At 47.9% G+C, this 26,162-nt stretch overlaps 1 protein-coding gene across 1 annotated transcript; it reads left to right on the top strand.

Annotated features, from left to right (window-relative positions):
- The first annotated feature begins 14,459 nt into the window (after window positions 1-14,459).
- On the top strand, window positions 14,460-19,505 carry Pebp1 (phosphatidylethanolamine binding protein 1). The gene is made up of 4 exons (XM_041645737.1): window positions 14,460-14,655; window positions 15,927-16,036; window positions 16,333-16,433; window positions 18,679-19,505. Exons 1-4 carry the CDS (start codon window positions 14,521-14,523, stop codon window positions 18,894-18,896), a joined length of 564 nt encoding a protein of 187 aa, XP_041501671.1. The 5' UTR covers window positions 14,460-14,520; the 3' UTR covers window positions 18,897-19,505.
- The last annotated feature ends 6,657 nt before the right edge of the window (window positions 19,506-26,162 follow it).

The raw sequence follows: 26,162 nt of genomic DNA, 5'->3' as shown, positions 1-26,162 counted from the left end.
AGTGTTGTTTTAATGGGAGGAACTGAGGTAACTAGAGTAGATAAGTCACAGACTAGGCAGGGATAGTTAGCTCGAGGTTGCTATACAATGAGTCTATTCTTGGGTACACTTTCTCTACCTCCTCCCTACCCCCCATCTCTTCCTTCCTCTCCCTGTCTACTTGAACTTCTCTGAACCCTACCTCTTCCCTGCTGGAAAGCTACACCTCTGCACCCAGTAGCTACAGGGGTGGTGGGGGGCAGTAAGCCCCCTAGTGACCAAGCCTCAGCCCCGCCCACAGCCCTCAAGTCCCGCCCACAGCCCTCAGTCCCGCCCACAGCCCTGCTGTGGCTTCCACAGTCACTCCTCCAGCGTTCTGAGAGGGGACAGAAGCCTCTGGATGCTGGCCGTGCTCTTGGATTTGTCAAGCATCAGAACTGTGAGCCAAACCTGCTTCTTTCGCATAATAACTGACAGATCGTCAGGGATTCCGCTACCGCAGTAGAAGAACTGGCAGGAGCAAGAAGGTAGAATTTGCTGTCACCGGGCACAGCGGCACGAGCTGTTCCAGCTTTTAACTCCCCTCCGGGTTTGTGTCCCCATTCTACAGATAAAGAAATGGAGGCACGGGGAGTAGAAATAAACCCCAAATCATCAGAACCTCATATCCAAGTTTATAAAGGGTTCTGATAGTTTTCTTTATGAAGAAATGGATTTTTGTTCTTGTTTTTTTTTTTTTTTCCAAGACAGGGTTTCTCTGTGTAGCCCTAGCTGTAGAACTCGCTCTATAGACCAGGTTGGCCTTGAACTCAAGAGATCTGCCTGTCTCTGCCTTCCAACTGCTGGAAGTAAAGATATGAGCCATCACTACCTGGGTTTAAATATTTTTTTTCTTTTCTGAAAAATACTTAAAGTGTGTACAAGTTTCTACAGAGGTGTGGTCTGATCCCCCTGAGCTGGAATACCAGGCCGTTGTGAATGCTGGGAGCCAAGTACTTAACTGCTGAGCCATCTCTCCAGGCCTGTTTTTTGTTTTGTTTTAATTTGACTGAGGGTCTTACTATGTTGACCAAGTTGGCCTCAAACTCATGGGCTCAAATAATCCTCCTGCCTCAGACTCTCAAGTACTACCTGAGACTGTAGCTGTCGGTTGCTATATCTGGCCTCAAGAAGTAGTTGATAAACCCCAGTATGGAAGGGTTTGGGGATGAAAGCTACATCCCCTAGTTCCAGGAGAACGTGCATTGTTGCATCGCTCTCCACACTCTCAGGGCTGGAGTGGCGGTGCACCCCTGCAACTCCAGATGGTGGCTGAAGCAGGAGGATTCCAAGTTTGAGGCCAGCCAGGGGCTACATTGCAAGGCCCTGTTTCAAAATAGCAATGTAAAGGCCAGAGTGATGTCATAGGCCTTTAATCCCAGCACTCAGGAGACAGAGGCAGAGGGATCTCTAAAGTTCAAGGCCAAGAGGGAGTTTCAGGACAGCAAGAATACAACAGAGAAACCCTGTCTTGGAAAAAAAAGAACAAAAACAACCAAAAAAAATATCAACAATTTTAAAAGGGTTGGGGTTGCAATTTAGTAACATCTGTAAGGTTTTGGGTTCATTCTCCACTACAATAAAATAATTGGGTAGGGACAGGGCTCAGTGGTTTAGAGCAGACACTGCCGCTTTTCCAGAGGACCCAAGATTGGCTCCCAGCACTCAGACCAGGCTGCTCTTTACAACCCCCCACCCCCCCACCCCTCACCCCCTATCCCCCCACCCCCGCCCCAACTCAGCTCCAGAGGATCAGACCACACCCGCTTCTGGCACACACATACACACACAGATAAGCCTTTAAGAAAACAAGTAAAGATACACTTAAAACATATATATTTTAAGAAGCTTAAAAAACACACAGGAAACAACAAAATAACAAAAACCAGTCCGTAGGTCTAACCTGGAATTATAGACACGTTGTTTCAGCTAAACCTGATGAACACACTGTCCAGCGCTTGGGAGGCTGAGGCACTAAAATCAGTAATTTGAGGCCAACACAAGCTACTTAATCAGTTTCAATGATAATTAAAAAAAAAGGAAGTGTTCTGGTGTTCTTTGTTTGCTCTGATAAGCGTTATGACAAAAGACAAAATAGGGAGAAAGGATTTCTTTCAGTTTACACTTTGAAGTTCATCACAGAGAGAAACCAAGGCAGGAATCGGCAGTTTAGTGCAGATTCTGTGTAGCTTTGCCTGGGCCGAGTGCCTAGGGACGGCACAGACCACAGTGGGCTGAGTCCTCCTACATCAATTACCAACTGAGAAAATGCCCGGCAGATGGGCCTCATTTGAAAGTCCCTTCTTCTCAGGTTTGAGGCCATGCGAAGCTGACAACCAAGACTAACCATCAGAGGAGGGGAGGAGAGGAACAGAGATTAAACAAGAAATAATGGACAATCGTACTTACAAACTTGGTCACCAGGTGGCGCCCTTAGCCCTAACTGGACTTTGGATCCTCTACCCCCCCAACCGCCACCCCCAGCCAAGGCCATCTCTAGATAATAGTAATCACAAAAGTCCCTTGGAACTCAAAAGAATTTTAGAGATTTCAGTTCAGCCAAAAGCCACTGCCGTCCAGAGGAGCCAGGACAAGCCCAGGGTCACAGCTCAGGGGCAAAGCTAAGACTCACCCACAGCCCTGGCAGTCCTGGCCCTGATTGTATAAAATGTATCACATAGTCCCTGATGTATTGTGTGGAGCTGGGACACCATGAAGCAATTCCTCTGGGTAATCTAAGGAAGGCCGTCCTGTCTGTGAGCACCGGAGACAGTGTTCTGTGCAGTGTTAGCTGTGGGAATAAAGACATTCACCCCCAAATGTGATCTGTTTGCCCCCAACTTACCTTCTTAAAACTCCCACTCATATTTTAATTGATTCCTTCCAAAGGGTGAGAAATTCTGGTTTTTTGTCTGTTTGTTTTCATTGCTAGGATCAAATACTTGAAAGAAACAGGTTTTTTTTTTCTATTTTCCCTTTTTTCTTTCTTTATTTTTATTTATTTATTTATCTTGATGTTTTGAGACAGGGTTTCTCTGTGCAACAGTCCTGGCTGTCCTGGAACTCACTTGGTAGACCAGGCTGTCCTTGAACTCACTGAGATCTGCCTGCCTCTGCCTCCCAGCTGCTGAGATTAAAGGTGTGTGCCACCACTGCCCAGGGAATTATTTAGGTTTTTGAGACAGGGTTTTTCTGTGTAGTCTTTCTTCAGTTAATTATTTAGGTTTTTGAGACAGGGTTTTTCTGTGTAGTCCTGGTTGTCCTGGAACTCGATCTGTATGTAGGTCAGGCTGGCCTCGAACTCAGAGAGATCCACCTTCCTCTGCCTCTTGAATGCTGGGATTAAAGGCGTGCACCACCGCCCTAGCACGACTTGCGTGGTCCAGCCAGTGCTCTGTGCCGGCTACGTTGTTTTTCCGTTGCGGAGCTTCACGGTCCTCTAGTTCGCCTCGCACGCAGTGGACATTTCAACTCTAGTGTTTATGGTACGGCTTCTGGAGCCACACCAAGTGTGGAGAGGAAAGAAGGCCCATCTTAGTCTCTCCTAGATTCTCATCTGTGGCTGAACGTGCAGTGTCTTTCCCCATACAGGATCGATCAATCAGTCATTCCTGCAGCAGGCGCCCGACTCCAACTTTACAATTCTGGCATTACCTACAGGCGGGGAGAACCCCGCCCCGCCCCCCAACTTCAGCACCCACCAAAGTGGAGGCTCTCTTCCTAGTGCTTCGGACCGCCCTACAGCCCCCTCTTCTTTCATTCACTACAGTGTGGCCCAGACCTCTACTGGCACGTGAGAACCATTGCAGCACTCCCATGTCCTCCCTAGATGCCACCGAAGGTCAGTACCTCTGAGCTAAGCCTCAGCGCGTTCCTTTTTCTTTTGGACGCTTCCCTGAACACACAATTGATTACCTTCCACCTATTTCCCCTCCACAGGGAGCTAAGGGTGGAAGTCCCCGCCTTCTAACATTCCTTTGGTCTCTGGCTTGCACCAGGAATTACCAGCCAACCAACTCAAAAAAAAAAAAAAAAAAAAAAAGACACTTGTCACTCTGAAAGCCCAATGATCTCAGGAATTATGGGACAAAGAACAATGTATATTTCACGATGTGGACACCGGCAGATTCTCAGATGAGATGTCACCCGGTACAAGCAACCATGTTGGGAGTTTCCATAGATCCTGCCAAGTCGGCCCCTAAGTTTTCTCTCCAGCAGTTGTGTGCAAGCCAAGCTCCCCCCTCCCCATCCCAGGAATTGCTGCATGTTTCAGAGAAGACCTTAAAAGCCCAGGGATATAGCTCAGCAGGCAGAGTACTTGCTTTTAGCTGGCAACCACATCCTGGCTTCCACTCCCAGCACTGCGTAAGCCTGGTGGAGTGGGGTGTAATGGGCACCTCTGACCCCGTGCACTGCATAACCAGGATGTAACAGGCACCTATGACCTCAGAACTGTATAATCGGGGTGTAATGGGCACTTATCACTTGCATAGATATGACTCTGCACTTTTCAGGGAGGTGGATAGGAGGATCTGAAGGTCAGGGTCATCTTGGCTGCATCCCAAGTTCAAGTCCAGCCTGGGATAAAGAGACTCCATCTCAAAACAACAACGAAAAGGGCTGGTGATCTGGTAAAGATGTTGACTCTCAAGTCTGACAACCTGAGTTGAGACTCTCCTGGTAGGAGACAACTTATTCCTGAAAGTTGTCATCTAACTTATGTACAGGTACAATTGTGCGCGCGTGCACGCACATAGATAAGTGAATAAATGTAGCGATTTTTGTTGTTGTTGTTGTCTTTGATTTCTCGAGACAGGGTTTCTCTGTAGCTTTGGAGCCTGTCCTGGAACTCACTTACTCTGTAAACCAGGCTGGCCTCGAACTCACAGAGATCCACCTGCCTCTGCCTTCAGAGTGCTGGTTAAAGGCACCCACCACCGCTGTCTGATATGCCACCACTGCCCGGTAACAATTTAAAAAAAAAAGTCAAAAACAAAAAATTCAAATGAAGGCCAGGTGTGGTGACACATACCTTTAATCCCAGCACTCTGGAGATAGAGGCAGGTGGATTTGTGTGAGTTCCAAGTCAGCTAGAGATATATAGTGAGACTCTGTCTCAAATAGATCCCTACCCCATCCCAAATAAAAAGGAAAAAATAGGGGGCTGGAGAGATGGCTCAGAGGTTAAGAGCATTGACTGCTCTTCCAAAGGTCCTGAGTTCAATTCCCAGCAACCACATGGTGGCTAACAACCATCTATAATGAGATCTGGTGCCCTCTTCTGGTATGCAGGCAGGCATGTAAGGAATGTTGTATACATAATAAATAAATAAATATTAAAAAAAAAAGGAAAAAATAGAAAAAAGTCTAAATACACAAATAAATAAATTATCTAATTAAAGTCTACTTTTCTCAGCTTGAAAAGTAATTATATGTAAGAAAATGATAATTGGAATATTGGTTTAAATATATTATTGAAATTAATCGTACCTGTTTCTTTTTAGCCTTTGACATATAGCTACTAGAGTTTTAAATTACCTAAGTAAGCGCAGTGCCAGAGACAGAATCTAGGCCATCACAGATGCTGGGCAAGTCCTACACCATTGAGCTACCCCCAGTACTTGACTGAGATTCTAATGTCTGAGTTTCTTTTTCTCTCTCTTTCTTCTCCTCCCCTTTTTCTATTTTTTCCTGTTATTTAGGACACGGTTTCCCTACATAGCTCTGGCTGTCCTGGAACTCACTCTGTAGACCAGGCTGGCCTTGAACTGAACTCACAGAGATCCGCCTGCCTCTGCCTCCCAAGTGCTGGGATTAAAGGTGTGCGCCACCACCTCCTAGCTCTGGGAGGTATCTTGTTTTTGAATGCAGAGGGGAGGCAGCAAAAGAAAAGGATAAACGATTTAAGTGGTTTGAGAGACTGCACTTCATCCGCCATTAACACTGACATTAGACCCAAAGTTTTACACAAAACGATGCCTTGTTCTCCGAGACCTCCTGACTGCATCGTGGTTTGCCTAATTGACTCTCAAGAGCAGGAAAGAGTTTACTTTTAATTTGCCTGTGTCTGCATGAATGCGGGTGCCCAGGAAGGGCCGGAACAAAGCAAAGTGTCAGGCGCTCTGGAGCCGGGTTACCGGCTGCTATTAGCCACCTGATATGGGTGCTGGGCCTTCTAGAAAATCAGTGTCACCTCCCACAGCCCGCCAAAGACGACTAAGTGGAAATTTTTTTTTTTTTGGTTTTTCGAGACAGGGTTTCTCTGTGGCTTTGGAGCCTGTCCTGGAACTAGCTCTGTAGACCAGGCTGGTCTCGAACTCACAGAGATCTGCCTGCCTCTGCCTCCCGAGTGCTGGGATTAAAGGCGTGTGCCACCATCGCCCGGCTCTAAGTGGAAATCTTCAATCTCTCCATCACCATCACGACCCTCCTCCCACCGTGAAACACAGAAATGACATCCCCCCCCCCCCCCCCCCGCACATTGAGTCACCAATTACTTGCGTCTAAAGCGGTGGTTCTCAACCTGTGGGGGCAACTGACCCTTTCATGGGTCTCAGAGTAGATAACCTGCATACCAGATCTTTACCTTATGATCCACAACAGCAGCAAAATTACAGTTATGAAGTAGCAAATGAAAGACTCTAATGCATTTCTAAGCCCCCTCAACCCTAAGACATTTTTCTAAAACCTTACACTCACTCTATCTTGAAAAAGGGACAGTCGCCCCCCCCACCCCCACCCCCCATGCTGGACTGCTTATCCTCCTGTGTCCTTGTGAATAATCTTCAAACATAACTCCATTCTGGGAATTGAGGCAAAGACAACCCACAGATGTTGACTCGGTTCCTGATGTATTGATTTAGTCACTAGAACAAGGTCAGGAAGACCACAGAGATGCTCTCCCTTATCTACCCGATCACGCAGCTATTCTCCTGCCCTGGAATAGACCAATCACTGCTAGTAACCCTTTGAATAAGCCAATCCAATAAGTTGTGTCTGTGGCTTTTTGCTTTAAAAGATGGACTGTAACAGCTATCATTGCCCTTCATATCCCGAACCTGAAGGGCCTTGTCATGACAGAATAAAAATCCTCTTGCTTTTGCATCAATGCGCATGTGTGAGTGGTGTCTGGAGCAACTCCTCCCTGATAGTTGGACATCTAGTCCAACACAATGAAAATAACATTATGCTTGGGGGTCACCACAGCACGGGGAACGGTATTAAAGGGTCACAGCACTTGGGAGCCTGAGAACCACCGGCCTCTGCCGCAACTCCTAACCGTGGACGAGCTCACGTGACCGCAGACCAGGCTAACAAGAGCAGACTATCCCTGCACAATCCCACGTGTCCTCTGAGGACTTTGTCACTGCTCTGAGGAACCGACTGGGCTCTCCCGTGTGTTTCCAGATGTCTCTGTTTACTCAACTTTGAACTTCTGGACAGATTTTAATTACAGTGTCCCCTCACCCCTTCAAACCGGTCTGGGAGGTCATAGTAAATCCAAAGGTGGCTGGGTTTTGATAAATCCAGGTGTTTAATTTCCGGAGGGAACACAGAATGTTCTAGCAAACTTGTAAGGTTTTGATATGTACAGATGGAGTTTGTTTTAATTAAGTGACCAATACTGTATGCAATTTTTATTAACCATGCATCTGGGCATGGTGTTCACCGACACGGCGTAAATTTTTGCCCCTTCAGTTGAGTTGGACGTCTGCAACAGTGCGGGCCTTGTCCATGCTCCATGACGCTGTCAGGACAGGCAAATAGCCAGGCATGGTCAGTGTTACAGTGGTCTGGCCTGGTGCTGGAGGCTGAGGCAGGGGGATTGTGAGTTCTAGGTTAGCCTGGGCTAGACAGCAAGACTATACATTAAAAAAAAAAAAGCTTCCAAAAGAGGGACCAGCAAGATGGCTCAGTGGGTAAAGACTGCTAAGCCTGACAACCTGTGTCTGATTCCCGGACCCATAGGGAAAAAGAACAGAATCAACTCGTGCGGGTTGTCCCCTGACCACTCCCCACCTGCTGCTCCCATACACATAAATAGATAAACAAATGTATCTTTAAAAAAAAACCCAAAGAAGCCAGGAATGGTGGCACATATCTTTAATTCATGTACTTGGGAGATGAAGTAGATGGAGCTCTGTGAGTTCAAGGCCAGCGTGGTCTATAAAGTGAGTTACTAGCTGGCCAAGACTACATAGTGAGACCTTGTCCACATCATTGTGGGGGTGGTGCTGGGAACTTTGAGTTTGAGACAACACAGATTTGCCTCTCTCCGTGTCTGTGGCTCAGTAGTTTGGCCACGGCAGCTCTGGGTCTTCTGCTGACCCAGGGCCTCCCAAAAGAGTGGGAAACGTTCCTAATTTATGGGTTGAGACGCTTTGGGGTCTGACCTTTTCACAGGAGTCGCTTGAGACCATTGGAAAACACAGATATTTACAGTAATTATGAAGTAGCAATAAAAATAATTTTATGGTTGGGGGTCACCACAATATGATGTATTAAAGGGTCGCAGTATTAGGAAGGCTGAGAACCACTGCTCTAAGGGGCCCACTGAGGCTTGGGACTGAGCTCAGGAAAGAGCTGAGCTGTCTGGTATCTGAACAACCAACTGAACAGGAGAAGGATCAAGAGGCCGCCTAGGCTACTGTGGTAGTTTGAATGTAATTGACTCCCATATGATCAAAGGGAGTAGCATTATTAGGTGTGGTTTCGTTGGAGTAGTTATGGCCTTGTTGGAGGAAGTGTGTCGGTAGTGATATTTCATTTGTGTTTTAATAAATAAAATCTTGCCTGAAGTTCAGAGAGTAAAACACTCGCACTGATCAGCCTTATAGACCAGGCAGTGGTGACACACACCTTTAATCCTAGTAGCCACCCTAGTTTGCCATAGAAACCAAGTGGTAGTGGTGCACGCCTTTAATCCCGGCACTAGGGTGAAATATAAAACAGGGGGAGACAGCTTTCAAACACAGTCTCACTCTGAGATTCCTGGAGGCAGGATCACCATTTTGGACTAAGGTAGAGGTAAGAGCTAGTGGCTGGCTGTTTTGCTTTTTTGACCTTCAGGTTGAACCCCAATTTCTGTCTCTGGGTTTTTATTAATCATTGATACATTTGGCGTTCAACATGGGGCTCGAAACCTCAACCCTGAGATTAAGAGTGTCATGCACTACCAACTGAGCTAGGAATTGAATTTCTATCAGTTTTCTGCAGTGAGCCATGAGCACGCCTAACAGCAACCTTGGAAGTCTCCATAAGGAGGATGAGGCCCCACAACGATGGTTCCACCAGGAGTCTGATAACAACACTAAGCTATAAAATACCACTTAAGAATCGGCTTTGAACTACAAATGTGGCACCATGGTGATAGTGGACTGAGCCTCTGAACTGTAAGTCTCCCCAGTTACAGGTTTTCCCATTATGAGAGTTAACATTCCGGGCAGTGGAGGCACATACCTCTAATTCCAGCACTCAGGAGGCAGAGGCAGGTGGATCTCTGTGAGTTCGAGGCCAGCCTGGTCTACAAGAGTTAGTTCCAGGATAGGCTCCAAAGCTACAGAGAAACCCTGTCTCGAAAAAAACCAAAATAATTTTGAGGTGACTAAATGAGATGATCCAGCCTAGCAGACTACTCACTCCAGCCAGGATTTGAAACAAGCCCTGCACTTTCCCATTATATATAGACTGGACAAAAAAAAAAAAATCGATATAGCTATCTCTGTTTTCTTTTCAAAACAAGAACTTTGAATCTAATTTCCTTTGTTTGGCTTTTTTTTCCTGACCATTACCAATAATAACTTGTAACTAACCCCCTAAACAATGTAAAATATCCATAATCCATTGAACGAGCAAAAACCACACACCCTACCTCTTGGGAATGTGGGCATCATATTCTTAATTTTACTTCCTGCTGTCTGGGGGTGACAGTATCTTTATTGGATCCTGAAAAGATATGATAGGATAAAGGGGTAGATTATTGAATCTACTCTGAAAGGAAAAAAGGGGGGATATATTTATATGATAAGATAAAATAGTAGATTATGGAATCTACTTTTTAAAATCAACTACTATTTTTAAATGTTTTACATTGGATTGGGCTTTTGTATATTGGATACAAATTTGAGATTAATTTTGTAGAATATACTGAACATATATTTCTACTCTTTTTCAAGGTATTGTATCTATACAACTCATTTAACAAAGTAATGCAAATTTCTAGTCCTTGAAAATTATTATTACAAAGTGTTTAGGATAATAAGGAAATACAGGAAATTAGTCATCTATTATAGTCAAACGTGTAGTTCGCATTAGGTATGTTTTCAAAGTCAAAGAAAGATATTTTAGTAAGACAGGTCATCTTCAAACACTTCAGAGATCTACAGAATGTGGCATTTTAAATGTTTTAATAACCTAGGTTCTTTTTTTATGACAATGAGACATGTCTGTTCCTGGCAGCACCAATCTACTTCAGAGAAGATGATGGGCATCAAAGAAACTCCACATAGAGTTTACTTTCTTTGTGGCAAAAGTAAGCCACTGGATAAGAACATGCTCTTGCCTCATCTGCTGACAGTCTCTTGTCCTAATTGAACAAGCAGAACACAAAAGAAAGTGCCTGCCAAACATTGTCAAGACAAGGAGGGACAGCCCTTCAGAATGTGTCACTGTGGGGTGGACTTTGAAGTCTCATATATGCTCAAGCCATGCTGAGTGTTTCAGAGCACTTCCTGTTACCTGCAGGTAAAGATGTGGGATTCCCAGTTCCTTCTTCAACATCATGTCTGCCTGCATGACACCATGTGGCACCATGATGTAATGGACTGAGCCTCTGAACTGTAAGTCACATATCTTTTCTTTATGAGAGTTAACATGCTGGGCAGTGGTGGCGCAAACCTTTAATCCTAGCACTCAGGAGGCAGAGGCAGGTGGATCTCTATGAGTTTGAGGCCAGCCTGGTCTACAAGAGCTAGTTCCAGGATAGGCTCCAAAGCTACAGAGAAACCCTGTCTCGAAAAAAACTAACCAACCAACCAAACAACAACAACAACAACAACAAAAACCCAACCAAAACCAGAGAGGGAGAGAGAGAGAGAGAGAGAGAGAGAGAGAGGCCATGACTGGGCAGTGGTGGTGCACACCTTTAATCCCAGCACTCAGGAGGCAGAGGCAAGCAGATCTCTGTGAGTTTGAGGCCAACCTGGTCTACAGAGTGAGTTCCAGGACAGCCAGGACTCTTTCACAGAGAAACACTGTCTTGAAAAAACAAAACAAAAACAAACAAAAGAAACAAAGGAAAAAAGAAATCCTGACTGTGTTATGTAGCGAGTTTAAGGCCAGCCTGGGCTACATGAGATCTTGTCTCAAAGAGAAACATATATTTCCTGACTCTTTTTAAGAATTTGTTTTGGGGCTGGAGAGATGGCTCAGCAGTTAAGAAGACAGGCTGTTATCCCCAGAGGTCCTGAGTTCAATTCCCAGAAACCACATGGTGGCTCACAACCATCTGTAATGAGATCTGGTGCCCTCTTCTGACATGCAGCCATACATGCAGACAGAACACTGTATACATAATAAATAAATCTTAAAAAAATTCTAAAAAAAGAATTTGTTTAAAAAATTTATTTATTAATTATATATACAGTGTTCTGTTTCCTTGTATGATATAGGCCAGAAGAAGGAATTTTCTTCTTCTGGCCTTGAGGAATTTTCTTTTTTAAGGTGCTAATGAGAGTATGAGGTATGTTTCAGCAGTTTTGAGATTATTAAGGACACACACACACACAAAGTAATCGCAAGAAACGGGAATCTCGGAGACCAGACAGTTTCCAAACCACACCTCAGCTGGGTCCTTGGTCAGCAGTCAGCTCCTGTGTGCCCCTGAGGTCACTTCCTCAAGCCCTCTGTGCCTCACAGTGGCAGCTTCTGATTGCAGACCACAGCCGCAGGACACAGAGCTTTGGTTTCCTCTAAGCACTTTGCTCACAGAAGCAGTACTCTGGAAGGAAGCCGCTCTGCTGCCAACCACATCAGCGAACTTCCCGCTCACTCAGTAATCAAAACAATCCCAAGGTCCTACACATTTTAGGGGCCCAAATGATGGCTTAGCAGTTAAGTCAGGGCAGTAGCTGCACTTACAGAGGGTCAGTTCCTAGCACTCATTTCAGAGGCTGACAACTGCCTGTCACTCAGGTTCCAGGGAATCTGACACCCTATTCTGGCTTCCTCGGGCAACACATATACCCTGGGATGTTGTCTTAGAGTTTCTATTGCTGTGAAAAGACACCACGACCACAGCAACTCTTATGAAGGAAAACATTTAATTGCGATGGCTTGCTTACAGTTTCAGAGGTTCAGTCCATTATCATCACGACAGGGAGCATGGCCATATGTAGGCAGATGTGGTGCTGGCTACATCTTGATCAGAAGACAACAGGAAGTCGACTGAGACACTGGGTGGTCTCTTGAGCATAGGAAACCTCAAAGCCCGCCCCAACAGTGACACACTTCCTCCAACCAGGCCAGACCCACTCCAACAGAGCCACACAATAGTGCCACTCCCTATGAGATTATGGGGACCAATTACATTCAAACCACCACAAGTGTTCAGAGAGGACCCAAGAGGATGTGGTGGGTAGGGTTGACTGTCAAGGGGATGGGGTTTAGAACGATGCTGGAGTCAAACAAACCTCTGGGTATTACTGTGAAGTTGCTTCCAGACTGGGTAAGCTGAGGTGGGAAGACCTGCCCACACTAACTATGGGTGCACCATTCCATGGATTGTCATCCTGGACTGCATAAAAAGAAGAAAGCGAGTTGAATGCCAGCATTTCCCACTCTCTGCTTCTCAACTGCAGGTGCAATGTGACTGGATGTCTCTTGTCACTATGTATTCCCACCACGATGGCCTGTACTTAGGGATGCGGCAATTTGCCATAGCAGTGTGAGAGAAAGCTAAGAGAAAAAGCATGCAGACACATATACGCATTCTTAAGTGAGTAGTATATGTTGCATGAATTTCCATTAAAAAGTTTTTAATTTATTTTTTAATCCTTCTTATGTAGGAGCCTTGAGAGCCCACAGATTCTCCCATCCTTTCCAGGAGGCAATGTTAATAGGATCTTATATCAGAGGTTCTCTTGTGGGTCACCATAGCTTCTCTGTTCAAAATATCAAGGGTGTGTGTGTGTGTGTGTGTCTTAGTGGTAAAGGTGCTTGCTGCCAGTCAATCCTGATGAACGAAGCTCCATCCCTGACACCACATGGTGGAACATGAGAGAACAAACTACGGACTTCCACAATTTTCTTCTGACCTCTATACTTGGACTTGGGGTAAGAATGTTCAATACCCACTCCCCACCCCTGCATACACACATAATTAATAAATAAGTAGGGGGGAAAAAAACCAGTGATCATGTCCTCCATGGAGGACAGAGCGCCCCCCTACAGCCTATTAGATACACAATATAGAAATTCCCCTAGGAAAGGTGGGTTGCAATCAAATCCTCCTCACATCTGCATCCTTCTGGAGGCCCATGCATTTTCTGACAGCTTCCGTGCTTTGGAGGCTGCCCTAATTGCAAAGCCGGCGATGACTGACTGGTCCACCTTTGCTTACTCTTCTCAGTCTGGTCTTCTTGATCCCGCTTTCCATTTCTCTCTTTCAAGGCTCATGGGATGACCTGGAAGCCACCCAGGAAATAGCCACATTCTGAGGCTCTCTCTCTGATTAGCAACCTGAATTCCATTTTGTCTTGTGAAGCCACACTGTCCGTAGGAGGACTTGTTCCGGTCTGAGAAAAGCAGCCGCCATTTTTCAGGAGCTCAGTTGTTGCTACTTGGCAAGAGGCTTGCAGACTGTTGATAGTTTCTCATAGGGGCGAGGGTTGTCTTTTAAGCCTCTCAACCAAGATCCAGCCACTTCTTCCAGTCATTTGTATGCAATTCTGGACTTACTTGCGGGCACTCAGGCTGGAAGGTTTATTGAAGGGAGGTTCCAATGTGGACATTTATGGGGGGATGGGGAGGTCATCATCTGTGCTGCGTGCAGAACTTTGAGTCTGGCTCCTTTGGGGGTCATCCACATTCTGCAGATAAGTCCAACACATTCATTGATTTACCCGGGGCTGAACTTTGGTGGCATTTAAAAAGCTTTTAAAACAACAACAAAAGATAATGCAGGGTAGAAATCGCGTTCGTTTTAAGAAATTCAAGAAAAAAAAGCAAGGCCTTATCACTGGAAATTGCGAAATGGGGCTAAAAGTCCTTCAAGTGAAAGGAGAAGCCGCAAAAACAATTTAAACCGCGGTGTTGAACGCACAGCCGGAGGGGGAGGATTCGCAATTACCTGGGTCCTTGGACCGCCCAGTTTCGGATCAGCCAATCAGAGGGCAAGAGGCGCGGCCTGGCTTGCGATTGGTCGAGTGGCGCAGGCTAATTGCGCAAGCGCCCTGGGTTCGCGGCACTCGGGACAGCGCGTGAGTCCTCGTCCTCATTGTCGCCATGCCCGCCGACATCAGCCAGTGGTCCGGGCCGCTGAGCCTGCAGGAGGTGGACGAGCGTCCCCAGCACGCGCTGCGGGTCGCCTACGCCGGGGTGGAGGTGGACGAGCTGGGCAAAGTGCTGACGCCCACCCAGGTACGCGCAGGCCTGGGGAGGGGGAGGCCCGGGAGCAGCGGGACGGAGCAGGCCTCGCACCCGGGGCCTCCGGGCTCAACCTCTATATCCCCAACTATGCGACAGGAGTCCCACCCGGTAGCCGGACGCGCCTTATGTAACCTCTGTTAACGGTCCAGAACTTGGAGCCACCCCACCCCAGAGAGCGGCCTGCACTGTGCAGGGCTCCAGGGCCAGCGCCTTCCCATTGCCTGTTTTGCTGTTGGGGGTGGAGGTGGGATGCTGAAGCCCAGCAGCGGCTCCAAGCTCAGAGAAAGTAGCTTTAACCCTTCTCTTTGTGTATTTAGAGCCCAGGGTTCGGGATGGTGACTTGGAAGTTTCCATTGGGAGGCCTGGCCGGTCTCCATTGTCCCAAACTTTGTACGTGTCCTTGGGAGCTGCTGTTTTCTGAGCTCTTGAACTTGTTCAGTGAAGGCAGATTACACATCAGCTGGCTACTGTATTCAAAGACATGGTGGCTCAGGACCCCAATAACGTGGAGGAGTACCTAGTGGCACGGTTAATAACGTGGAGATAGTGTTGCTAAGGCTGGTGTGTGTTCGTGCGTGCGTGTCGAGAAAGAGAGAGGGGGGGGGGATCTCACTGGTGTAGCTCTGGCTGGCCTGGAATGGAACTCACTACGTGACCAAGCTGTCCTCTAACTCACAGGAGATCCGCCTGATTCTGCCTCCCAAGTGCTGAGCATTAAAGGCATGCGCCACATCAGTTTTTTTTTCTGGCTTTTTAAGATTTGTTTTATTTTTATTTATATGTGAGTGAGAGCAGGGAGTTGTGGAGGCCCGAAGAAGCATCAGGTCCCCTGAAGCTGGAGTTGCTGGCTGTTAAGGACCATCCTTCCCACCCCCCACGGGTGTTGGGAGTGTGGTCCTTTGCAAGAGTTCTTAATGACTGAACTGTCTCTTCCAGCCCCAAGGTCCAGGCTTTTAGTCGAGGTCATACTCAGGAATTTCCATTAATCTGTTGTTGCACCCCCACCCCCACGTGGGTGCTGGGAATGTCTGTCCTTTGCAAGAGTTCTTGATGTCTCTCCAGCCCCAAGATTCGGGCTTTTAGTAGGGCTATACTTGGGAACTTTCAATAGATTAAAATACATCTATTTTAATATGTATCTTTAGTAAAAGAAGTCAGTAAAAACTAGTCCTCATGGTTTACCTTTTAGGGGTATAAGGCTGTAAATACTGAGCTTGAGAGCATTTTTGAGTTTTTAACCTCAAACTGGTTCCTTCCTACAGGTTCAGAATAGGCCCAGCAGCATTTCGTGGGATGGCCTTGACCCAGGGAAACTCTACACCCTGGTCCTCACCGACCCAGATGCTCCCAGCCGGAAGGACCCCAAATTCAGGCAAGTTGAGGAAAAGATGGTGAGAGGCAGTCATCCAGGTGTGATGTGTTTGGCAGAAGTCCCTTGTTAGGCGGGAACACATAGACCGGCTGGGATTACAGCATGGTTTGTAGTGCTGGTTAGGAAGCCCGCCTGAGCCAGATCGCCAGCTTCTTAGATGGCTTCTCTTGGCGTCCAGCTCTCTCGCTCGTATATGCTTTCCGACTGTATCACCTGCCTTCGCGGTTCAGCGTGGAGCAGGTGCTTGGTGCATACCTGTCTCCAGGTGCTCAGAGTCCCTCGTTCTCTCTCTCCAGGGAGTGGCACCATTTTCTGGTGGTCAACATGAAGGGCAATGACATCAGCAGCGGCAAGGTCCTCTCCGATTACGTGGGCTCTGGCCCTCCCAGTGGCACAGGTCAGTCAAGGCTGCTTCAGGGGAAGGGTGTGAGAGGAGGCAGGGGATGGGGGGACTCTGTCAGGTTGCCGCTGGCCCAGTTTATTTCCAAGCCTCTCCCTGAGGGAGACACAAGTCTGCTCGCTTTCCCCTTTGGGCCAGTCCTTTCCAGTGCTGTCTCCAGTCTGTAGGCTTGTGGGGTTCTGACTGGGTGTGCCCTCTGTGGAGCTACTGTTGGACTTTAGAGAGCTGCATCAGAATGTGATTTTTGGTGGTCCTGAAAAACCGAAGCCAGGGCCCTCCGACACTTTAGACAAGCTCTCTGTCACTGGGTTGTCAAATGCCTCCAACAGGCAGGGGCACAGAGAGCAGGAAGTGCTGTGGAAGCTTGGAGTGGGGTTCGGCGGGCCGGATGTGGGCAAAGTTGAGCCCCTCTGGTCTCTGTCTAAGCTCTGCTTTGTCTGATCTTGGGAGTTTCTGATTCTATAAACAGGAAGTGATCACTGTTTTCACATAAATGCCCAAAGACTTCTTTATAACTCTCCCTTTCTTCCGCAAATGTGGTTGGGTACCTTGAAAAGGCTTGGAAGACTAGTGAGCCACACTGATGACACCCATGCACACACACTGTAGTGACCCACATTGATGACACCCATGCACACACACTGTAGTGACCCACATTGATGACACCCATGCACACACACTGTAGTGACCCACATTGATGACACCCATGCACACACACTGTAGTGACCCACATTGGACACACATGCACACACACTGTAGTGACCCACATTGATGACACTCATGCAAACACATGCACGCACACTGTAGTGACCCACATTGATGACACCCATGCACACCCACATTGGACACACACTTGTGTGTTTACACGGACAGTGTGAGTCAGTGAGATTCATCTCTGACATTGAAGTTCCCTAACTCGCACAAACACCCCTGGAGCTGGTGGGAGACATGGTTACTGCCTGTTGCCTGTTACACGGTGTTCCCATTCTCTGGAACGAGGCCACGGTGATGATGGCTGATGTGTGGCAGAGTGCGAACGTTTGTGCATTGTTCTGCCCTCAGCACTGACTGGAATAATGAGTACCCAGTAAGGACAAGGACCACTGCTCATGGCTCACAGTGTGGCCGCTGGCCCAGCAGCCTCCAGGTGGCTTAAAGGCCTCCCGCTTGTTCCTAACAGAGAGTAAAGAAGCGGATTTCCTGGGGACTCTTAAGGTTCTCCAGGGCACCAACAAAAGCAGGTGATTTAATTATAGACGGGAGACGCTGGGAGTAAAGCGAGTCTCTCGGGTAGGAGCTGTGCTCTGTTTTAAAGACTAGAAACCCCAGCAGCTCTGGGAGACGGGGGAGGTTTGAAGTTTAGCTTGCAGAATAAACTGATGGATCGTGAAGTTTCGGGCAGTGGAATTGAGGCACACACATCTGGACACTCCAGGAAGATGGGATCTCTTCCTGTCACCCCAGTGTTCTTAGAGGTGGCCTTGTTCCTGTGGCTCCCAAGATTTTCTGCCGTCTGCCTCCATGAGTTGTTTTGGTCACCACACTTCTCATGGGCAGAGCATGCGGGACAAGTGGCCTTGATGTGAGAGTCATTCTGTTTCTGGTTTCCAGTTCATTTCCTTTCGTTAATTAGTATTCCCTGTGCCCGCGTGCCTCGTGGCTCAGCCTTCCTCTTGCTGGGCACTTGGGCTGTGGCCAGGATGTGGGTGCTGTGAGCAGAGCCTCTGTGTGCCTTCTGGCTGTTCTTGGCCGGGCTCCATCACTCTTAGGTCGACATCATAGGTCTACGAGTTGCCTGGAGTTCTCCAAAGTGGATGTTCTACATTCTGATCAGCTCATGTGAAGTTCTTGTTAGTCTGTGAAGTCCTTGCAGACAGACCCTGGCAGGTCATTGATGCTTTTGTGACAGGTGGCATACTGTGGCTTCTTTGTCCAGTAATCTGGATGATGGCCACTTCTGTTGTTATCATCCTCATACACATAAATAGCTTTTCAAAAAGTGATTAAAACCATAGGATTTTGACACAGTTTCCTGCAGCCCATGCCAGCCTTGAACTTTAGGAGTACTTGGGGATGGCCCTGAACACAAATCCTGATCAAGTGGCCACTGTTCCACTCTTTTTATGTTGTGCTGTGTAGAGAACCAAGCTGGGGATGTGTGTATGTTAGGCAAGAGCATTCCCAACTGCGGTGCATCCCCACCCCAAACTTACTGTTTCGGTGATGCTTGCCTCTCCTACAGGCCTCCACCGCTACGTCTGGCTGGTGTATGAACAGGACAAGCCACTAAACTGTGACGAACCCATCCTCAGCAACAGGTCAGGAGATCATCGCGGCAAGTTCAAGGTGGCGGCCTTCCGCAAGAAGTATCACCTGGGAGCCCCGGTGGCAGGCACATGTTACCAGGCAGAGTGGGACGACTACGTGCCCAAGCTGTATGAGCAGCTCTCTGGGAAATAGAGGAGCCGTGGAGGCCAGAGGTCCTGGGGACCCCCACAGTATTGTCAAGTTGTGCAAAGCATGCTGTTTCTCCTCCTTCCTTTCTACTCCCTCGCAGGCAGTCCTGAGCTGTGCTAGGATAGAGGTGTAGGGTGACTTCCCGCTGCCCATCCTTAGGATTCTAATAATCGTATCCAGGTTTATGTTTGCTCGAATTTAGTCTCCATCTAGGGGGTGTTTGGTGTTCTGATGGAGTGCTTGTGTTGTTAAAGATTTGCAACTCTGGAAAGTAAAGACACTCTGCCCCATGTGAGGGTGAGGGCTAGTGTTGTCTGTATGTGGTTTGACAAGGACTCGCCCAGAACCAGGCATGGTAGCATCTTCTGAGATGTGTTTTTGAAGTTCTGTCTCCAACTGGGATAACACAAGGCTTCCATCTCAGCTGGGGCAGGCGGCTGCACAGGTGTTGGTGTCCTGTAGCTCTAAAGAACAGGGCTACTGTGTTGGGGCAAGGCCCCAGAGAGAGGGCTAAACCTTGCTTCTCGGTAGTATGAGCAAAAGTTCCTGGAGTTGCTAGGTGTGTTAATCTTGTCTGTACATCATCAAATAAAAATAAAGGCATTGAATTCAGGCATCCGGGTATTTTCTTCACTGTGTCTGGGTTTCGTGCATGGGTGGAGGAGCCCTCTGAGGCAAGCAGCGGTGCCATCTGGCCACAGGGAGTTTCTGCCACCTCCTCCCTTATAATGGGCAGTGGGAGCAATGCTTATGGAGGAGGGAGAGTCAGGAGTGGTGGCGCACACCTTTTGTCCCAGCCCTTAGGAGGCAGAGGTAGGGAGAGCTCTGAGTTCTAGGCTGGCCTGGTCTCCATAATGAGATCTTGTCTTAACAAAAAAACCAAACTCCCAGGCTTCAGGCAGGCCTGGGAATGGTGGATCAGACCTGTATCCCCAGTATTTGAGAGGCTGAGGCAGGAGGACTGTGTGAGTTTGGAGACAGCTTGGGCCACATAAAAAAAGGTCACAGAGGTAACCTAGCAGGTAAAGGCTGACCCCAGGACCCAGAGGCGGAAGGAGAAAACTGACCGCAGCCAGTTGCAATCTGACTTCAATACATGCACCTTGGCACCGCGGACACCCAAACACAAATATGTATAATTTTAAAACGTACTGAAAGAGAAATCAGCTGGCTTGCTTCAGGCCTAGAAGCACCTTTGCTCTGGACCAGTTCTTCAAGGTCGAATACCCTTACTGCTTTTGTACCCTTGTGACAGACTTGATCAGCAAGAGGTTTGTTTTGGCTTTTACTTGGGTCTGTCACAGCAGGAGATGCGTAGCCAGGTGGCTTGGGCTGAGGTGATGGCACTGTCTGGTAAAGGGATTCACATTCTAGCAGAGCCAAGAGCATGAGGTGGAACCAGCTGGGCTGGAACTCTCACTTCCTCCAGCCAGAAGCCAACTCTGAAAAGTTCACAGCCCTTCCAAAACAGCACTCCTATCTGGGCAAAGAATCATGGAAGACCCTGGTCAAATTCTGAACAGCCCATTGCTTCCTTAGGTGCCAGGGATGTGCCCTATGGCTCCTCTGCACTGCCCACATTGTCCACGAGCCTTCCTCTTTGCTGTGGTAAAAGGCTGTCAGTGTTGTGGGAACTTACCCCTTCCCCATGGGTCATCCACAGAGGGGTCAGGGCCAGGCGGAGGAGACTCCCAGTGTCAGAGGTTCCTGTCACTGTGAATTGGGCTCATGGGGAAGGGTCTGAGGTTTTATTGTACGGTGAGAAAGCCTTACAGCATACCTCAGGCGGGCCTTGAACTCACAATCCTCCCTCTGTCTGGAATTACAGGCCTAGCCCACCTCCTAGTTCTTCCTTTGACAAATGTTGACAACATGTCCTGATAGCTTCTGGGTGGATAAGATAGGTAGATTTTTTGGAAAATATATATTTAAAGTTGATAAAAGTTATAAAAATGGATGATGGGGGGGGGGGCTCGAGAGATGGCTCAGAGGTTAAGAACACCAACTGCTTCTTCTAGAGGTCCTGAGTTCAATTCCCAGTAACCTCATGGTGGCTCATAACCATCTGTAATGAGATCTGGTTTCTTCTGGCCTGCAGCACACATACAGACAGAATGCTGTATACATAATTAATAAATCTTAAAAAAATGAATGATAGGGTTGGGGCGGAGCTCAGTGGTAGAGTAGACATGCACTTTGAATGTACATGTGTACACCCCCTGGTTTGATCCCAGCACTGAAAAACACACTACACACACAAGTGTGCTCCCAACAGAGTGTGGAAACAAAGTGCCTTCCATCTCAGCAGGGTGTCTTGATGGTAATCCCTGGCCTAGGCTCTCTTCCAGAAGAAACAAAACATACCTTATCTTTCTAGCCTTAAAAGTCTTGGCATGTACACTGGTAAACACTGTTAGGTACTTATGTAACAAAATGTTTTGTTGTTCTGTTTTTGAGACAGGCTTTCTCTAACAGCCCTGGCTGTCCTGAAACTCGCTCTATAGACCATGATGGCCTTGATCTCAGAGATCTGCCTGCCTGTGCTTCCCGAGTGCTGGGATAGACGGTATGTGCCACCAGACCCTGCTCAAAATTTTTTTAAAAAATATTTTAAGTCTGTGTGTGTGTGTGTGTGTGTGTATGCAGGTGCCTGTGGAGTCCAGAAGAGCGCGTCAGGTCCTAGAGCTGGAGTTGCAGGTGGTTGTGCCCCACCTAATCTTGGTGTTGGGAACTGGACTCAGGTCCTCTGCAAGAGCAGGGTGCACTCCTAACCAGTGAGCCTTCTCTCCAGCCTTTTCTTTAAAATAATAAATTATTTTATTCATCCATTTGACCATCTATCATCTACTGGGTAGATGCACACACGCATGTACTACAGCACGTGAAGATTAGAGTACAATTTGTGGGAGGTGATTCTTCCTACTCTGTGGGTCCTGGGATCAAACTCAGACCGTCAGGGTTGGTGGCAAGTACCTTTATCCGCTAAGCCATCTCACCGACCCCAGACACATATTTTTCCAAACACACTAGTTTATGCAGTGGTTCTCCAGGTGTGTAGCTCACATTGTGACCAGATACTTCATATTACAGATGTTCACACCACTGTATGATTTTGTTTGTGTGGTTTCATTTATTTCTGTTCATTTGCTGTTGTAAATAGCGCTTTTGCAAACGCCCTTCATACGTGTAGGAAGTGCTTTGGCAAGTTAGGGGAGAATTCCTAATATTGCAACAATTGTTTCCACAGGCCTGCATCTTTTCAGTTCTGATATATGCAGAATACCCTCCAGGAAGACAGTAGTGGTGTGTGAGTTCCTTCTCCACAAATCCAGACAGTTTTACTGAACTTCAAATGTTTTGACTTGGTATTTATGTATATTTAAAATCATGTACTAGTTTTTCCTCTTACATGATTTTTCATGTGATTTTCTATCACCAATTGCAAGATGCTTTGTTCTTTAAAGAGTGGTAATCAGGGCGAGGTCGTCCTCTGCTTCCTTGTCTAAACGTGTGGACGTGGGCCAGCAGTATGGCTTAGTAGGTAAAGTCACTGCCACCAAATCTGACTTGGAGGGCACCCACACTGTGGGAGGAAAGAACAGACTCTCCATGGTTGTCCTCCGGATCGTGTGTGACCTCTGTGGCACACGTGAGCATGCAACATACACAAAATAAGATGCAACAAACGGGGCTGCAGAGATGGCTCAGCGCAAGAGCAACGGGGGCTGCAGAGATGGCTCAGCGTAAGAGCACTGGCTGCTCTTCCAGAGGTCCTGGGTTCAGTTCCCAGCAACCACAGGGCAGCTCACAATCCGATGCCCTCCTCTGGTCTGCAGGTATACATGCAGGCAAGCACCTGTATACATTAAAAAAAAAAATCTTTAAAAAAATGTAATAAATGATTAAACTGGACCTGATGGACATGCACGAACAAAGTCCAGAGGTTCAGGGCAGTTCCCTGATTACAGCCATCCCAAAGAGTGTAATATAAGGGCTTGGAGTGACACAGGAGTACTAGTGACAGCAGTTTGGGGTGCAGTCCACCGTGGCGGGGGAGGGGGGTGTATGGCAGCAGGAGCTTGAAGCAGTTGTTTCGTGACATCTGCTGGCAGGAAGCTGAGAAAGATGAATGCTGGTGCTCGGCTCACTTCCTCCTTTCTGCTCACTTCAGGACCCCAGCCCGTGGCAGGGTGACACTCACAATTGGTGTGGATCTTAGTTAATCTAGGTGATCTGTCACAGGCGTGCCTAGAGGCTGGTCTCTTCGCTGGATGATTCCAGGTCCTGTGGTAATATCAGCCATCACAACAGGTGCCTCAGCGTGCGGCCAGGCTCGCAGTCCAGGATTACTTGAAATTTTATCCAGTTATTGTGTGTGTCTGTGTGAGTTTGCACATGCATGCATAACGTGTGGGTGTGGTCAGTGGACGACTTGGCGGAGTTGGTTCTCTCCTACCTGTTCAGGTATTGAACTCATCAGCAGGTTTGCAGAGCAAGCTCTTTGTTGCTGAGCCAACCGTCTTGCTTGCCCATAGCCGGCCCGCCCACAGCCGGCCCGCCCACAGCCGGCCCGCCCACAGCCGGCCCAGTAGTATTTCTAAGGGTGGAATCTGGGACGTGCGTAGCACTCTGACCTTAAGTAGAAGGGAACACATGCCACGTCAACCAACGTGGAATTTCTTAATTCATCTCTAGTAAACAGAGGTCATCTATCAAAAGCCGGGCTAATATCTCGTCAGTGTTTATGCCCAGCTGCATGTGGTTGAAGCCCGTCTTGATACCGGTGCAAAGTCAGGCAGCCTTGCTGTTGATTGGAAATTCCTGCGTGACTTACAGATAGAGCCCACAGGGTCTGGGAGCCTTTTGTAAGCGGATTCCCGCAAGCCTCTTGGCTCCTGCTCTCACTCATTCAGCTCCTACTTTGAGAGAGTGTCTCTTAGTCCCTTGAACTTGCCGGGCACTTCCAGATCTGGCCCTTCACACACTCATTTTTCTGCTCTCTCTGCTGACACTGATGACGCTTACAGTAACTGAGTGGGCTAGGTATTCCCATGGCGCTGTGGCTGTGTTTCTATCTTTCCATTGCCAGTTAAAGATGTGTGCACTTATAGCCTGCCTTCCTTCCTTTTTTCTTTTCTTTCTTTCTTTCTTTCTTTTCTTCCTTTTTTCTGTTTTCTCTTTCCTTCCTTTCTCATTCCTTCCTTTCTTCTTCCTTTTTCTTTCCTCTTTTCTTTCTTTCCTTCCTTCTTTTTTCTTCCCTCCCCCTCCCTTCCCCCCTTCCTTTCTTCTTCCTTCCTTTTTCTTTCCTTCCTCTTTTCTTTCCTTCTTTTTTCTTCCCTCCCTCTCCCTTCCTCCCTTCCTTTCTAAGGTAGGGTGTTACATCTCTCAAGATGGCCTCACACTCAAACTTCCTATCCTCCAGCTCCTCTGCTGCTGGGACTGCAGGTGAATGCACAGCATGGGTTCATGCAGTGCTGGGAGTGGAATCCAGGGTCTGTGCGTGGTCAGCAGGTGCCCTGTCAGCTGACTGACATCTTTAGCCTCTGTATGCAGAGTATTTTTTAAATTGGTTTTTAAAAAGGTTATTTAAAAATATGTCTAGGTATGGGTGTGTTTCTGTGTGCTGGTATATGTGCCTATGGAGAGGGTTCTCTGGAGCTGTGTGTGTGTGTGTTATATGTATGTATGTATGTATGTATGTATTTAAATTTCATGTTTAGGAGGTAGTACCCTTCAGAAAGTCAAGGACTGCGAATGTGCCCTGTGGAGGCATGGCTCAGTGGTAGAGTGCTTCCAGAAGGTATGCAAGGCCCTCGGTTTTTCCCCCAGCACGAGAGGAAAACAAAACAAAACGCCTACCGAACAACACTAGGAAACCGAGATGCCCAGCAGCGGAGGATAGTTCATGTGTCCTGAACTCTCCTGGATGACTGAGAAGGGGTTCTTAGGTTTAGGGACCTTGCTTATTATTTTCTCTCTGTTTTGAGATGGAGTCTAAGAGCATAGCCCAGGTTGGCTCTGGCCAGATTGGCTTCTGATAGCCCAGGCTGGCTTCGGTCCGATCTGCTCCTGCCTCTTTTACATGGACTTCTGTGTCCATAGGCTTCATGACCAGTCACGTATCCTCAGCACTAATCTGAGTGTTACCTGTGGGGCACGTTGACACATCTCAGGTGTCTGGGATAGGCAATCGGTAAACAGCCACAATAATCACAGGGCAAGGCTTTTACCAGGTATGCCTTAGCTATATGTATGACATCTCAGTTTTTAAAAACTTGCTTTGGGTGTGCACATGTGCGTGCGCATGCCATGATGCACATGTAGAGGCCAGAGGGCAGCTTGCAGGAGTGGGGTTGTCTTTCATCAGGTGGGCTCCAGGGTTCGAAGCCCTGTTATCAGGTTTGGCAACAAGCACCTTTTACCCACTCAGCCATCTTGCCAGCCCAGAGGGCAGCTTGCAGGAGTGGGGTTGTCTTTCATCAGGTGGGCTCCAGGGTTCGAAGCCCTGTTATCAGGTTTGGCAACAAGCACCTTTTACCCACTCAGCCATCTTGCCAGCCCATAAACCTTTTAAAACCCAGGGGAGTTTACTACACACTGGAAAGTAGGACACTGGCTCTTTGCCCCATCCTTATGTTTCTTATATACCTGGATTGTTGATTTTGGTTTTTCTGAGGCAGGGTTTCTCTGTGTAACCTGTTAAACCTTGGCTGTCCTGGAACTCAGAGATCTGCCCTCCTCTGCCTCCTGAATGCTGGGATTAAAAACGTGCACCACCGTGCCAGGCTCCTAAAACATAAACACTATGGTCAACTTGGCGGCTGTTATTATGGCTTCATGGAGGAGATAATTAGTAACTTTGTAATTTTACACTTGTCACAGTGAGACCGACAGGTTATAGATGTTCTTCATTACTCATTCTCTTTTAGGATCCAAGAATGCTCCTCAGGTCCTCATTCAAAAGAGCAGTGTTGGCAGGAGCTGGGGCTGGGGCAGGGGCAGGTGCTGAGGCAGGAGCTGAGGCAGGAGCTGGGGCAGGAGATGGAGCTGGGACAGGAGCTGGGGCAGGAGCTGGGGCAGGAGCAGGGGCTGGGACAGGGGCTGGGGCAGGAGCTGGGACAGGAGCTGAGGCAGGGGCTGGGGCAGGAGCAGGGGCTGGGACAGGGGCTGGGGCAGGGGCTGGGACAGGGGCTGGGGCAGGGGCTGGGACAGGGGCTGGGGCAGGCTTAGTGCTCTAGTGCTGACCTAGTGCATTAGGAGGCTGAACTT

Source organism: Microtus oregoni, unplaced genomic scaffold, assembly GCF_018167655.1.
Source record: "Microtus oregoni isolate MIOR12 unplaced genomic scaffold, Mior012 000003F_ref0000135, whole genome shotgun sequence".
Lineage (NCBI taxonomy): Eukaryota > Metazoa > Chordata > Mammalia > Rodentia > Cricetidae > Microtus > Microtus oregoni.
Note: the sequence above shows the minus strand (reverse complement) of the source record. Positions and strands in the feature narration are given on the sequence as shown.